The 12,861-nt window shown below is 42.4% G+C and overlaps 1 protein-coding gene across 2 annotated transcripts in view; it reads right to left on the reverse strand.

The window, feature by feature from the left end:
• Positions 1-12,861, reverse strand: part of CFAP299 (cilia and flagella associated protein 299) — a 420,872-nt gene that overhangs the window by 406,890 nt on the left and 1,121 nt on the right. For both annotated transcript variants that reach the window (XM_030565141.1, XM_030565142.1), the window contains exon 2: positions 2,609-2,739. In XM_030565141.1, the coding sequence (XP_030421001.1) occupies positions 2,609-2,739 (131 nt within the window). The remainder of the gene's footprint in view (positions 1-2,608; positions 2,740-12,861) is intronic.

The raw sequence follows: 12,861 nt of genomic DNA on the forward strand, positions 1-12,861 counted from the left end.
ATGGCCTGGGCCGCTCTCCTGCAAGGTGCCAGCTGAAGGTGTTGGAGAATAAAGAGGTCAGGTGGCCTCCTAATGCCTGGAAAAGAGACAAAGGCAGAGGAGGGAGTGTCAGTGCCTGTGCGGAATTCCGGGAAGCGCATGGTGTGGAAGCGGATGCTGGGATGCTTTGGAACTACTCCATACAAAGCCAGTCAGGACTCTAGGGGAGCCTCCTCTCTTTGAGCATACTGTCTCCAGGGCAGAAGCTTACACCTTCCTGGGTCTGACCTCGGAGCATTTAGCATGCCCTTCCACACCGTGCACTTTCCGCAGCGAGTCTGCCCAGGCAGGTCCTGGGGCAACCAGAGGTCCCTGCACCCCAACTCTGCAGTCAGACGTGACTCTCAGCCAGCTGGTAAAACAGAAGGTTTATTAGACGACAGGATCACAAGCTTGTAGGTGCAGAAAACAGGACCCCTCAGTCAGGTCCATCCTGGAGGATGGGGAGCCTAGACCCAAGTTCTGGGCCTCTCCCCATTTCCTCAGCCAGCTCCAAACTGACACTCCCTCCTCTAGCCTTTGTGTCTCTTCTGGACAAGGAGGCCACTTGATCTTTGTTCCCAACACCTTCAGTTGGCACCTTGCACGGGAAACTGAGGCACCCACACAGTATTCAGAGAAAACATTAAGAACATTCCCACTTTGTCACAACAAGTGCAACAAAATATAATACCATATACTGAAGCAGGCAAGTGCTGCTTCTGACTTTCCACTTTTAATTGACCCTTATAATCTTGTGGTGCCGATGCACTGTAGCTTCATTTTATATCGGCTTATAGGGCAGGAGCAGGGGCGAGGGGGGCACCACCATTTTGGGCACCACCAAAAATTATACAAACCTGCCGCCTATGATCACATCTGCTTGATCTCAGGGAGAGACTGGCTGAGATGACTTTGTCTATGACTACTGAAGGGAGAGGAGTTGCAACCCATGCTACTCACAGAACCTTAGTCTTGGGCCCTAAAAATCAATCAGCAGTATGGGTTGTTCCCCCAAACCACCTCCCTGAGACCATATCTTCTCTCTCAGTGATCATGTCCCTGTCCCACAGGTATTGTTCCTGGCACAGGGACACTCGAGCCAAAGAAGTTTCCCCTATTCAAATCTTAAAGTGTGGATGTACCTGTTGCCAGGGTTGTAATAGAAAGAATAAATTAAAGATTGATGCATCGAGTATTATAATTATTGCTGAAGTAACATCTCTTAAAAGGCATCTTTTCAAACTTCCTCAATCTTTTACATGAAATAGACAATGCTAGAGATTGCACTCAAAAACAAAGTTCATTTCAGCTCCTACCCATATTCCTGACCAGGATTTTGAAAGAAAGGTAATAGAGAGGTTCTGCCCACACATGCAATCTTAGCTTTTATAAAAATAACCCTTGAAATGTTGAAACATGATTTTTAGATATTTAGTTTGCTCTATACTATGCATCCAGCTAGAGGGAAAGTGATCAATAGAAATTGGCAGTTCCTCATATTAATTATGAGTCCTAGTTTATTAATTCCAAGATCTAAATATCTGGTGAAAAACGTCTCCGTTACCAGGTAAAATGGACTATATATATATATCCCCCTAACTAAGAGAGCTAAACCACAGTTTTTAAGTCTGATCTTCCATTAGCACATGGAGAGTGCATGTGTGTTGTTCTCATGAGCTTTAATGGCAGTTCTTATTATTTCCTAGCACCCATTAGTGTGGTAACTGTCTTCTCCAAAGCACCTTTCTGTGTAAACCCCTTGTGCACTGATGGAAGAATAGCATGTCCAAAGATCAATTACCCATAACATTTGAAAAATCAATGTTCTAATAAATGAGCAAGCTCTTGCCGTCTCTCTCTATACATAGATTTGTTAGTCTTGCCTTTTTACCTCATATGTCTTTGTACTTTGACTATGTTAGTTTACTTCATGGTGATGGACAGACCTATCATGGACTACCTAAGATTTATAATCTAGAAGGTAGAATTACGACATTACACTTGCCCAAATGCAAGTTCTGTTATTACTGGAAGTAACACCTACTAAAAGTACTGGCGCTGCAAAATAAAAGGAGAAAGGGGATTTTCAAAAGTGCTTAAGGAAGTTAGGTTCCCAAATTCCACTGAAATGCAGGAAGACCTGGGATCCTAACTCAGTTAGAGACCTCTGAGAAGTCCAAGCCTTAAAATCTGGGGTAAGTGATTTTTCTGTAAGAAACAAGTTACAGCCAACATCAACCTGGAGTTCCAAATTAATTTAATGTCAGCCCTGCTTTAGTCCAGTATATAATCAGGATGCAAGTGGGGAAATTGATACTGTTTAATCATTTGTTACACCAATTTTATAGCTGGATTCCCTTATATGTCTATTTTTTTTATTTATGTTTTAAAATTTGGAGCTCTAAGGTATGTGGCCTTACAGCAACTTGACTCCAGCTCTTCCATGCCCTAATCTTCACACAAGTTGTAAGAAATCATAAACTCTGACCTGCCCCACCCTGCACATTATGAAGACCATAAAAAATTATCAAGAGGGCTCCTTTCCCCATCCCACACTTTGGATGTTCTATTAAATGCATCCACTTACTTTTGCTGGGTTCTTTCAGAGAGCCTTGAAGCCTCTGCAGCCGCTTTCCTTGTTTCAAACTCTTCCCTTTTCAGGACCTCACCGCTCCCCCGGAATCCCAGCTCCACCAGCTGGCGAGCCATCTCCTCATTCTGAAGGAGCAAGGAAGAGCCAGCTGTTTCTCAGAAAACAATAATTTAACCACCAACAACAAAAAATCTCTAGAAAAAAGGAATTTTTTACTTCTAAAATTAAAAGTTTACAAGCCAGGAACGAGCAAGGTACGGAACATCACTTCAGGTTAGCATCCATCCCTTCTATCAGGGATTTTCATTCCCTTATGTCTACACCATCCTCATTATAACTCCATGAAAATAATAGCCCCATGAAGCAGAACAGGAAATAAACTCTCCTGATGGGTAACTAAAGATTTCTAGTTGTGTTTAATCAATTTCTACAGTTAAAGAGCTGCTGATGCATTACTGAAAGCTTTGGGGAAAGACCTTCTATTTGGAGAAAACTCTGTTTATACATCATACTTTGCGCTGTTTTTTTAATTGCAATTATTTCTGCTGTTAAAATATCATCTCTAGAGTGGAAAATTTCCCATCTCTGGGAAATGGCAAGGAGTTCAGTCCCCTAAACATATGGAAATCTCAGGATCTATGTAGCTCCCCAGCCATTTGCAGGGCAAGGAGAATTCAGGGGGCAGTGCCGGGTCTCTGCACAGCACCCTGAACACCACATTCCACCATAGCTACGAAGCTCTACATAGCTGGATACCCAAAACTTCAGCTTGGAGTTGTTTGTAGCTGTATAAAGAAGAACTGAGCTGCAGATCTGATCATATGCAACTTGGGGGTGATTTACATTCAGAAAACCCAGTGGCTGCTCCCTGGATCCTTCATCTTCATCTCTAGCTTCCCAGGACTGTGGTACCAATATGAAGGGGTACTCAGAGAATTGAGGGCTAAGGGTAAAAATTCATCATAGCTGCTTTTCTCTCACTGAAAGTGTGTCCCCTAATTTGGTGCATTTTGCTGCTCCCTTTTCTGAAGAGCTTGCAACCCCATAAGCTCATCTATCCACAAGGTCTAGAAGGGGAAAAGCTGTGAGGAAAGGGAAAGCATATATAGCCTGAATGTACAGTCCTTACACGGACAAAACTTCATTTAAGGCTGTAGGTTAGACCCAATGAGCACATACTTTTGTAAAACACAAGTCACCATCCCACATCTGCTTCAGTATGTGTGTCCTCCTTTCCTTTAGTATGAGCGTTGAAACAAAATACAAAAGTGAACTAATGCTTCCACCTAGTGGCAAGAGACCAGACCAATCTATCAACAGACAGTTCAAATACTTGAGTCACAATTAGGGTGACCAGACAGCAAATGTGAAAAATCAGGACGGGGGGGGGGGGGGGGGGCAATAGGAGCCTTTATAAGAAAAATACCCAGAAATCGGAACTGTCCCTATAAAATAGGGACATCTGGTCACCCTAGTCATAATAGATAAGAAGATACTTCCCTCTGTTCTGTGGTGCAGAGGGGAGGAAATCAAACAGAATTAGGGAGTAAAAGAGGAGAGAAGCAAAATATGGGGTGGAATCCCCCATGGAAGTTTGTGCTGCTCCTCACACTAACTTCTGAGCCACTGCTTCTTACTCCCTTTGGAGGGTGGAGAAGAGTCTAGCTGTGGACCAGGAGGCTAGTGGCAGCACAGCCAGCCAGCTGACCTTCCTGTCAGGGGTAGGAGAGCTCAGCATACAGAGCACAGGAACAGGCACTCCATATGGGTGTTCCAGTGATTCTTGGGTTGGGTGTGTTGGTAGATCTCTGACTCTTCAGTGTTTGTGCTAATCCATCCCCTTGAGAGAATAACAGGTCCCAATTCCCACTCATGGAACTAATTGAGTTCTATATAAGTTTTTCTCCTCTTCTGCTACTTTTTATGTTAAAGGAAAGGGATGACACACAAAGCACTGGATGAGTACCTATATGAGTACTGGATGGTGTATTAAAATTCTGAAGACATAAGTTTAAAGATCTCAAATACATCAAACACTAAATTTTCATAAAGCACAAGCAAAAACCTGTGTGAAACCAGTAAATAATGTTTTAATACAGAGCTAGCAAGTCCTCTGACAACTTAACACTCACAGATTGAGTTTCTGCTTTCTGAAGCTCTGTATGTTTGGCATCTTTATGCTCTGAAATACTAGTCTAGAAATAGTCAAGAACTGCCATTCAGTAATTGCTGCTACATGAGCTTTTTGTAATCCATGCTGAGTTTCTACTGGTTGACTTGGCCTTTTCCATGATATCATACCCTATTATCATTTCATATCATCATACCAGCATCATGACACCACCTCATTTATTTTGCCAATCCTTCACTATATTAATTTGCTTGTAAGCTATAAGCCTGTTCCTAATCCTTTGCCTGTTTGTGTCTTTTAGACTTTTAAGTCCTAGAAGACAGGTTGTCTCTTATTTATGGCCACTTCCTGCCACGTTCAACTTTTAAGATATGCTCTTGCCCAGCCCAAAGTTATAGGCTTGATGTAGGAATTACTGGGGTGAAATTCTATAGCACATGTTGGGCAGGAGATCAGACAAAACCACCATAATGGTTTCTTCTGACCATAAAATAAATAAATCTTTGAGTGTGCAGGTAAACTGCTGCAACGGCAGAGCCCCACTGAAGTGAGTGGGACTCCAACAAGCACTGTGGCATGCCTGCAAGTTGTAGGCTGCAGGTTCTGTAGTTAGGCCTCAATCTTATTGGGATACCACAGTGCAGATGTTGGATATTATCACCATCCCTGGTATGCTAATGAAATGCCATAACACAGTGGAGAAAAGATAGCATCAGGAGTAGCCTACAGCTTGCAAGACTTTCCTCATCTGTCTCATTTTATTAATTATTTGTATTATAGCACTGGGGAACCCTAGGCATGGACTTGGGACCATTGTGCTAGGCATTGGACAAACACAGAACAAGGTGGCCCTTGCCCCATACAGCTTGCAATCAAAGTGTGAGATAACAGACAACGGATGGAGGGAGACAGAGAGACCGAACAGGGAGTACAAGGAAACAATATAAGTCAGCATGGTAAGCTATGGGATCAGCAAACCAGCGGCTTAACTGTTAAGTTTTCGGAAGGCCTCTCATCTTCTTTCCTCAGCCACAGAATGTGGCTTCTCTAGTGCCTGCAAGCAGCTAGGCCATTTTCAGGTTTGTCTCTTGTTTAACACAGCTAGCTCATGGTTTTATTGTGCTCTAAATTAGAGATTTAAAACATCCACTACACAGGAAAGCAGCCCAACCACTTACAAAGTGTTGATAGTTCAGCGCCAGGCAGGAGGCAGCAGTTTGAGGGATGGGGCATATCCTTTTGCATGAGCACCTAACAAACCCTGACAGGCAAACTGCAAAGGGAAATACCATGTTTGTCCTCCATCCCATTCACCATTGCCCACTTTTCAGAGATCAGGAAGCGCTGACAGGTTTTACTTTGATTTCAAAAGCTAAATGAGGATCAGTAGCTCTCTACCAAAAGGAAGTCTTGAAGCGATTGAGATTGGAGGCCTAAATCACTTTGGCCCTGTGAGAGGGTGGCTCTCCTTGTGGCATGGCCTTGCAGGCCTGCTGCCCTCTTACTTTCCCTCTTGCAATGGAACTGAGAACAAGCTACCTCCTTTGTGGGGCTTCAGTTATTAATTCCTTTAACAGAGTACAACCAACCCCCCTGCCCCCCAATCCTTCCTCATGAACCCATCAACTCCAACCCTTCTTGTGGCCATCGGGCTAATGTCAACAAGCATCCTCTCCCAAGTTCAGGAGGCCCCAGCCCTTCTCCCCAAGATGGGTTACCATGGGGAAAAAAATTCACACTCTTCAGATAAGGAAGCCACAGCTCTCCTTCTGGAGCTGGACATGCTTCAGGCCAGCTAGAGCCCTCAATCAGTTTATTCCCAGCAGGCCCCTTTTTATTCACTCCTTTCACTTATCAGCTTGGTGAGGCAAAATGGCTGCAGTCCTCGTCGTCCTCCTACTCCTGGAGTTTCTGAGAGCTTGTCTCTCTAGGAGCCAAGACCAGCTCGAGGCACCAGCAAAGCACGTGCTTGGGGCAGCACGATTCCAGGGACAGCATTCCGGGCAGTTGCGCTCTCGGAGGTTTTGGTGGGGTTTTTTTTTTGCTTGGACAGTTCTGCTCTCGGAGCTTGGGGTGGCAAAAATCCTAGAGCCAGCCCTGCTAGGAGCACCTCCCTGCAACTAAGCTCTGGAAACTTTGCAGTAACTGTCAACTGCCTAGATTGCTGGTTGGCAGCTAATTGCTTACACGGTGTCCAAAACTGGCCTGTTCTCCTTAAAGGACCCTGTAATGGGTAGGCCAGGCTCTGATTCCCCTTAAAGAAGCCAGGGTTTATCATCCAACTACAAAAGCATTGTATGGCAACAAACAGAGATGTTTGCCTACAGCTGCAAACCAAGATGAATCTGCGATAGGCCCCTTTGACAATTCCAGCCTAAATCATTCTACATGTGCACTGGACATAAGATTTACTTTTCATGATTTTGTCTTATTCCCCTAAGAAATCAGTTTGCTGCTGTTTTACACACCAGAAAACGTTGCTGCACAAGTCAGCCCCAAAGTATCGTCTCAGTTTGCAACTGCGGATAGATACCTGTATTTGGGGCCATACAATTCTTCTGTAGTTGGATGATAATCACATTAAATGGAGAGCCCATACAAAACCAGTAACAAACAAACAAAAAAAACAACGTTCATAGCAAAGGATTTCTGGACCAGTTCAGCACCCTGAAGTTAGCCAGTGAATAAAACACTGTTTTGGCTAATTCTGTCTCACACTCAGCTTCACAGATAAAGAGGATGGAAAGGCCATTCAAATTTGTCTTTTCACCCCATCTCTACTTCACAAAACTGGACTTGACAAGCTTCAATACTATCCTTAGTGCTTGTTTACACACACAAATTACATTGTTTTAACTATAACGGTACATAGTTAGTTGGTACAATAACACCCCACCTCTAACAGGGATGCAATTACAATAGGAAGGTATTTTATACCAGTATTGCTTATACCTATATAGTAACGGCAATAAACTATACCTGTATAATGTACCAACATAAAGTGCCTCCACACTGGTAAAGGTAAAACACTACAGCCCTAACCAAAATATTTATCCCGGTAAAAAAAAACAACACATTTAGACCAGGCCTGATGGAGCTATGCTAATAAGGGCATTTTCCTTTAAACAAAGTAATGAAGAAAAATTGCTATTTCAATGTTTTTGCCGAAAGCCATGTCTACACTGCAAACTTTTGCTGATATAGCTATGTCAGCAAGCGGTTGAGGAGATGTGACTTCGTAACAAACATAATTGTCCTGGCAAAAGCCCCTAGTGTAGATGCATCTTATAGTCGCAAAACTACGCTTTTTGCTGGTATAGCTTATGTTGCTCAGAGAGGGAGAGATGAGAGTAAGCTATCCCTCCAAAAAGCACGGTCTTTATGGCATAAGCTGCGTCCACACTAGGGGCTTTTGCCAACAGAGTCAGTTGCCAGTTACATCCATGCTAGGAGTGCTTTGCCAGCAAAGTATACCGGCATACTGCTATACTGGCAAAGCATGCCTGGTGTTGACTTTGTCTTAAGATTCTCTTGGTCTGATGGGCACCCTAAAATGATGGTGAGATAGCATGGTACATGTACACAAGCTGCTGAAATCATTTCACCAAAGTGTTATTCTAGCATTTAGACTGGCAACCAACAAAAGACTGCAATTTTCCATCTCTATTGTACTGTACGTAACATTGGGGCTACACAAATTTTAGCATTTAATGCTTTATAATATTTATATGAAAGCACAGCCTGGCTTCCTTTACTGGTGATGATTTCAGAAACTAACTGCTAGAAGAACAAGAAACACAATCAGAAGTAGTATTGGTAAGTTCCTCACAATGACTTTGGAGTCTCTGGGTTAGGCTAAAAGGGGTAAAAAACACGGATGATGTCGTGCTGGGAGTCTACTACAGGCCACCTAATCAGGTGGAAGAGGCAGATGAGGCTTTTTTCAAACAACTAACAAAATCATCCAAAGCCCAAGATTTGGTGGTGATGGGGGACTTCAACTATCCAGATATATGTTGGGAAAATAACACCGTGGGGCACAGATTATCCAATAAGTTCCTGGACTGCATTGCAGACAACTTTTTATTTCAGAAAGTTGAAAAAGCTACTGGGGGGAAGCTGTTCTAGACTTGATTTTAACAAATAGGGAGGAACTTGTTGAGAATTTGAAAGTAGAAGGAAGCTTGGGTGAAAGTGATCATGAAATCATAGAATTTGCAATTCTAAGGAAGGGTAGAAGGGAGTACAGCAGAATAGAGACAATGGATTTCAGGAAGGCGGATTTTGGTAAGCTCAGAGAGCTGATAGGTAAGGTCCCATGGGAATCAAGACTGAGGGGAAAAACAACTGAGGAGAGTTGGCAGTTTTTCAAAGGGACACTATTAAGGGCACAAAAGCAAGTTATTCCGATGGTTAGGAAAGATAGAAAATGTGGCAAAAGACCATCTTGGCTTAACCACGAGATCTTGCGTGACCTACAAAATAAAAAGGCATCATAAAAAAAATGGAAAATAGGTCAGATTACAAAGGATGAATATAGGCAAATAACACAGGAATGCAGAGGCAAGATTAGAAAGGCAAAGGCACAAAATGAACTCAAACTAGCTATGGGAATAAAGGGAAACAAGAAGACTTTTTATCAATACATTAGAAGCAAGAGGAAGACCAAGGACAGGGTAGGCCCACTGCTCAGTGAGGAGGGGGAAACAGTAACGGGAGACTTGGAAATGGCAGAGATGCTTAATGACTTCTTTGTTTCGGTCTTCACTGAGAAGTCTGAAGGAATGTCTAATATAGTGAATGCTTACGGGAAGAGGGTAGGTTTAGATGATAAAATAAAAAAAGAGCAAGTAAAAAATCACTTAGAAAAGTTAGATGCCTGCAAGTCGCCAGGGCCTGATGAAATGCATTCTAGAATACTCAAGGAGTTAATAGAAGAGGTATCTGAGCCTCTAGCTGTTATCTTTGGGAAATCATGGGAGACGGGGGAGATTCCAGAAGACTGGAAGGGGGCAAATATAGTGCCCATCTATAAAAAGGGAAATAAAAACAACCCAGGAAACTACAGACCAGTTAGTTTAACTTCTGTGCCAGGGAAGATAATGGAGCAGGTAATTAAAGAAATCATCTGCAAACACTTGGAAGGTGGTAAGGTGATAGGGAATAGCCAGCATGGATTTGTAAAGAACAAATCGTGTCAAACTAATCTGATAGCGTTCTTTGATAGGATAACGAGCCTTGTGGATAAGGGAGAAGCGGTGGATGTGATATACCTAGACTTTAGTAAGGCATTTGATACAGTCTCGCATGATATTTTTATAGATAAACTAGGAAAGTACAATTTAGATGGGGCTACTATAAGGTGGGTGCATAACTGGCTGGATAACCGTACTCAGTTGTTAATGGCTCCCAATCCTGCTGGAAAGGTATAACAAGTGGGGTTCCGCAGGGGGCTGTTTTGGGACCGGTTCTGTTCAATATCTTCATCAACGATTTAGATGTTGGCATAGAAAGTACGCTTATTAAGTTTGCGGACGATACCAAACTGGGAGGGATTGCAACTGCTTTGGAGGACAGGGTCAAAATTCAAAATGATCTGGACAAATTGGAGAAATGGTCTGAGGTAAACAGGATGAAGTTCAATAAAGATAAATGCAAAGTGCTCCACTTAGGAAGGAACAATCAGTTTCACACATACAGAATGGGAAGAGACTGTCTAGGAAGGAGTATGGCAGAAAGAGATCTAGGGGTCATAGTAGACCACAAGCTTAATATGAGTCAACAGTGTGATACTGTTGCAAAAAAAGCAAACGTGATTCTGGGATGCATTAACAGGTGTGTTGTAAACAAGACACGAGAAGTCATTCTTCCGCTTTACTCTGTGCTGGTCAGGCCTCAGCTGGAGTATTGTGTCCAGTTCTGGGCACCGCATTTCAAGAAAGATGTGGAGAAATTGGAGAGGGTCCAGAGAAGAGCAACAAGAATGATTACAGGTCTTGAGAACATGACCTATGAAGGAAGGCTGAAGGAATTGGGTTTGTTTAGTTTGGAAAAGAGAAGACTGAGAGGGGACATGATAGCAGTTTTCAGGTATCTAAAAGGGTGTCATCAGGAGGAGGGAGAACATTTGTTCACCTTAGCCTCCAATGATAGAACAAGAAGCAATGGGCTTAAACTGCAGCAAGGGAGATTTAGGTTGGACATTAGGAAAAAGTTCCTAACTGTCAGGGTAGTTAAACACTGGAATAGATTGCCTAGGGAAGTTGTGGAATCTCCATCTCTGGAGATATTTAAGAGTAGGTTAGATAAATGTCTCTCTGGGATGGTCTAGACAGTATTTGGTCCTGCCATGAGGGCAGGGGACTGGCCTCGATGACCTCTCGAGGTCCCTTCCAGTTCTATGAGTCTATGAGTCTATGGAAAGTTTAATAAAACTACAAAATAAATTTGGGATTTAAAGAAGCTTTAGCTCCTCCTCTGTTTTTTTACTGCTCTAGCAGTATTGACATTTCCCACGGCAACATTAATAAACTTGCACACCTTTTATAAGAAACAAGAAAGCTGGGCATGAATGACTATGACATGTATCAAATACTGAAATACTCAGAAAGCAATTAAGGATTTCACCAAAGAGCTGCTACTGCTAACATCTCAGATAATGACTTCAAGGAAGTCACTGAAACATGATAGCACTACTGCTGACTTGGAAAGAGGATTCGTTTTTTCCACCAAACAGCTACTCAAAAAGCATTATGGCTCCTTCTCTACGGGAGGACATAATTTTTAATGATAGTGGAGATGCAGTTAGATTTAGTGTTTATCTGAAACAGACGATAAACAGGAATGATCCTTATGATGAATTCTCAAAGCAAATATGCCATTAATCAACAATAAAGGCAAAACCAGTCCAGTCAATGGTCCCTCATGTCCTTTCTACTTTGTATCTCAGTCAAGGGTGTGATATTTCTCCTGGAGAGGAGCTACTGGGTAGATTTATTAATTTTGCAATACATCTATTTTTGAAAATTAGCTTCCCAGTGGAGCTCTTAACTCCCTGTTCCAGCTGAATTTATCTAATTCTTATCCTTCCATCTTATTTCTAGCACATTTCACTACTCATTCTCTCATCTGCTCTTCCATTTTGGCTCCTAGACCACATCCTCCCCATTCTTGATTCTACCATGAAGTTACTTCCCTCCACCATATGTAATTCTCCCAAACCCATATGTTTTGACCTTATCCTTGGCTATCTATGGTACTTATAGGGCCCACGTTACCATATTATCTCAGCGCCTCAATCTTTTGATACATTTATCCTCAAAACACCTCTGTAAGGTAGGGAAGTGCTACACTGCCATTTTGCAGACAAATAACGGAGCACAGAAAAGCTAAGTGACTTGCCCAAGATAAGCTAGGAAGTGTGTGGGGGAAGCACAGAATTGAACCAATACCTCCTAGACTAGTGTCTTGGCCACTGTACCATCCTTCTCCAACTCAGCACCAGGGTACTAAGCACTCAGTAGTTTCAGAGAGTAAGTGTGGGAGGAGGAAGGGAAGAATGAACAAATGGAGAAAGTGAGCCATGCAGTGAAAATAGGAGAAAAAATAGAATACAGGAAAATAAACAAGGGAAATGCAAGAGAACATAATACAAAAGGAAGGGATGCTGCTGTGACATGTAAAAAGGTTAATTTTTCCACAAGGAGAAATGTAGTGAAAAAAAAATTATAGACCAAAAGGAGAAAGAAAGAAAGAAAGAAAGAAAGTGGAAAAGGAGGTCAAGAAAGATAACTTAAGAATAAACATGGAGAGAATAAAATGGAAAAAATACATTGGGGAGATGACACACATAGTGGTGAGCTTTTGCGAAATACATTTAGTTAATACAAATTATTCCCCATGTTTTATTACAGTTCTCAGGAAGACATTCAACACTTCCAGCAATTTCAGAGGGATGCAGGAGTGATGCTGGAACACAGCCCCTGATGTCTCACCACTGAAGTGAATGGGAGTTTTGCCATTAACTTCCACAGCACAGAATCAGGCCCATATTTGTTCCGTAGTAGGCTTAATTAAAATTAATGATGATCAGGAAACAAAGAGGAAAAATTGCTTC

This window comes from Gopherus evgoodei, chromosome 5 (assembly GCF_007399415.2).
Source record: "Gopherus evgoodei ecotype Sinaloan lineage chromosome 5, rGopEvg1_v1.p, whole genome shotgun sequence".
NCBI lineage: Eukaryota > Metazoa > Chordata > Testudines > Testudinidae > Gopherus > Gopherus evgoodei.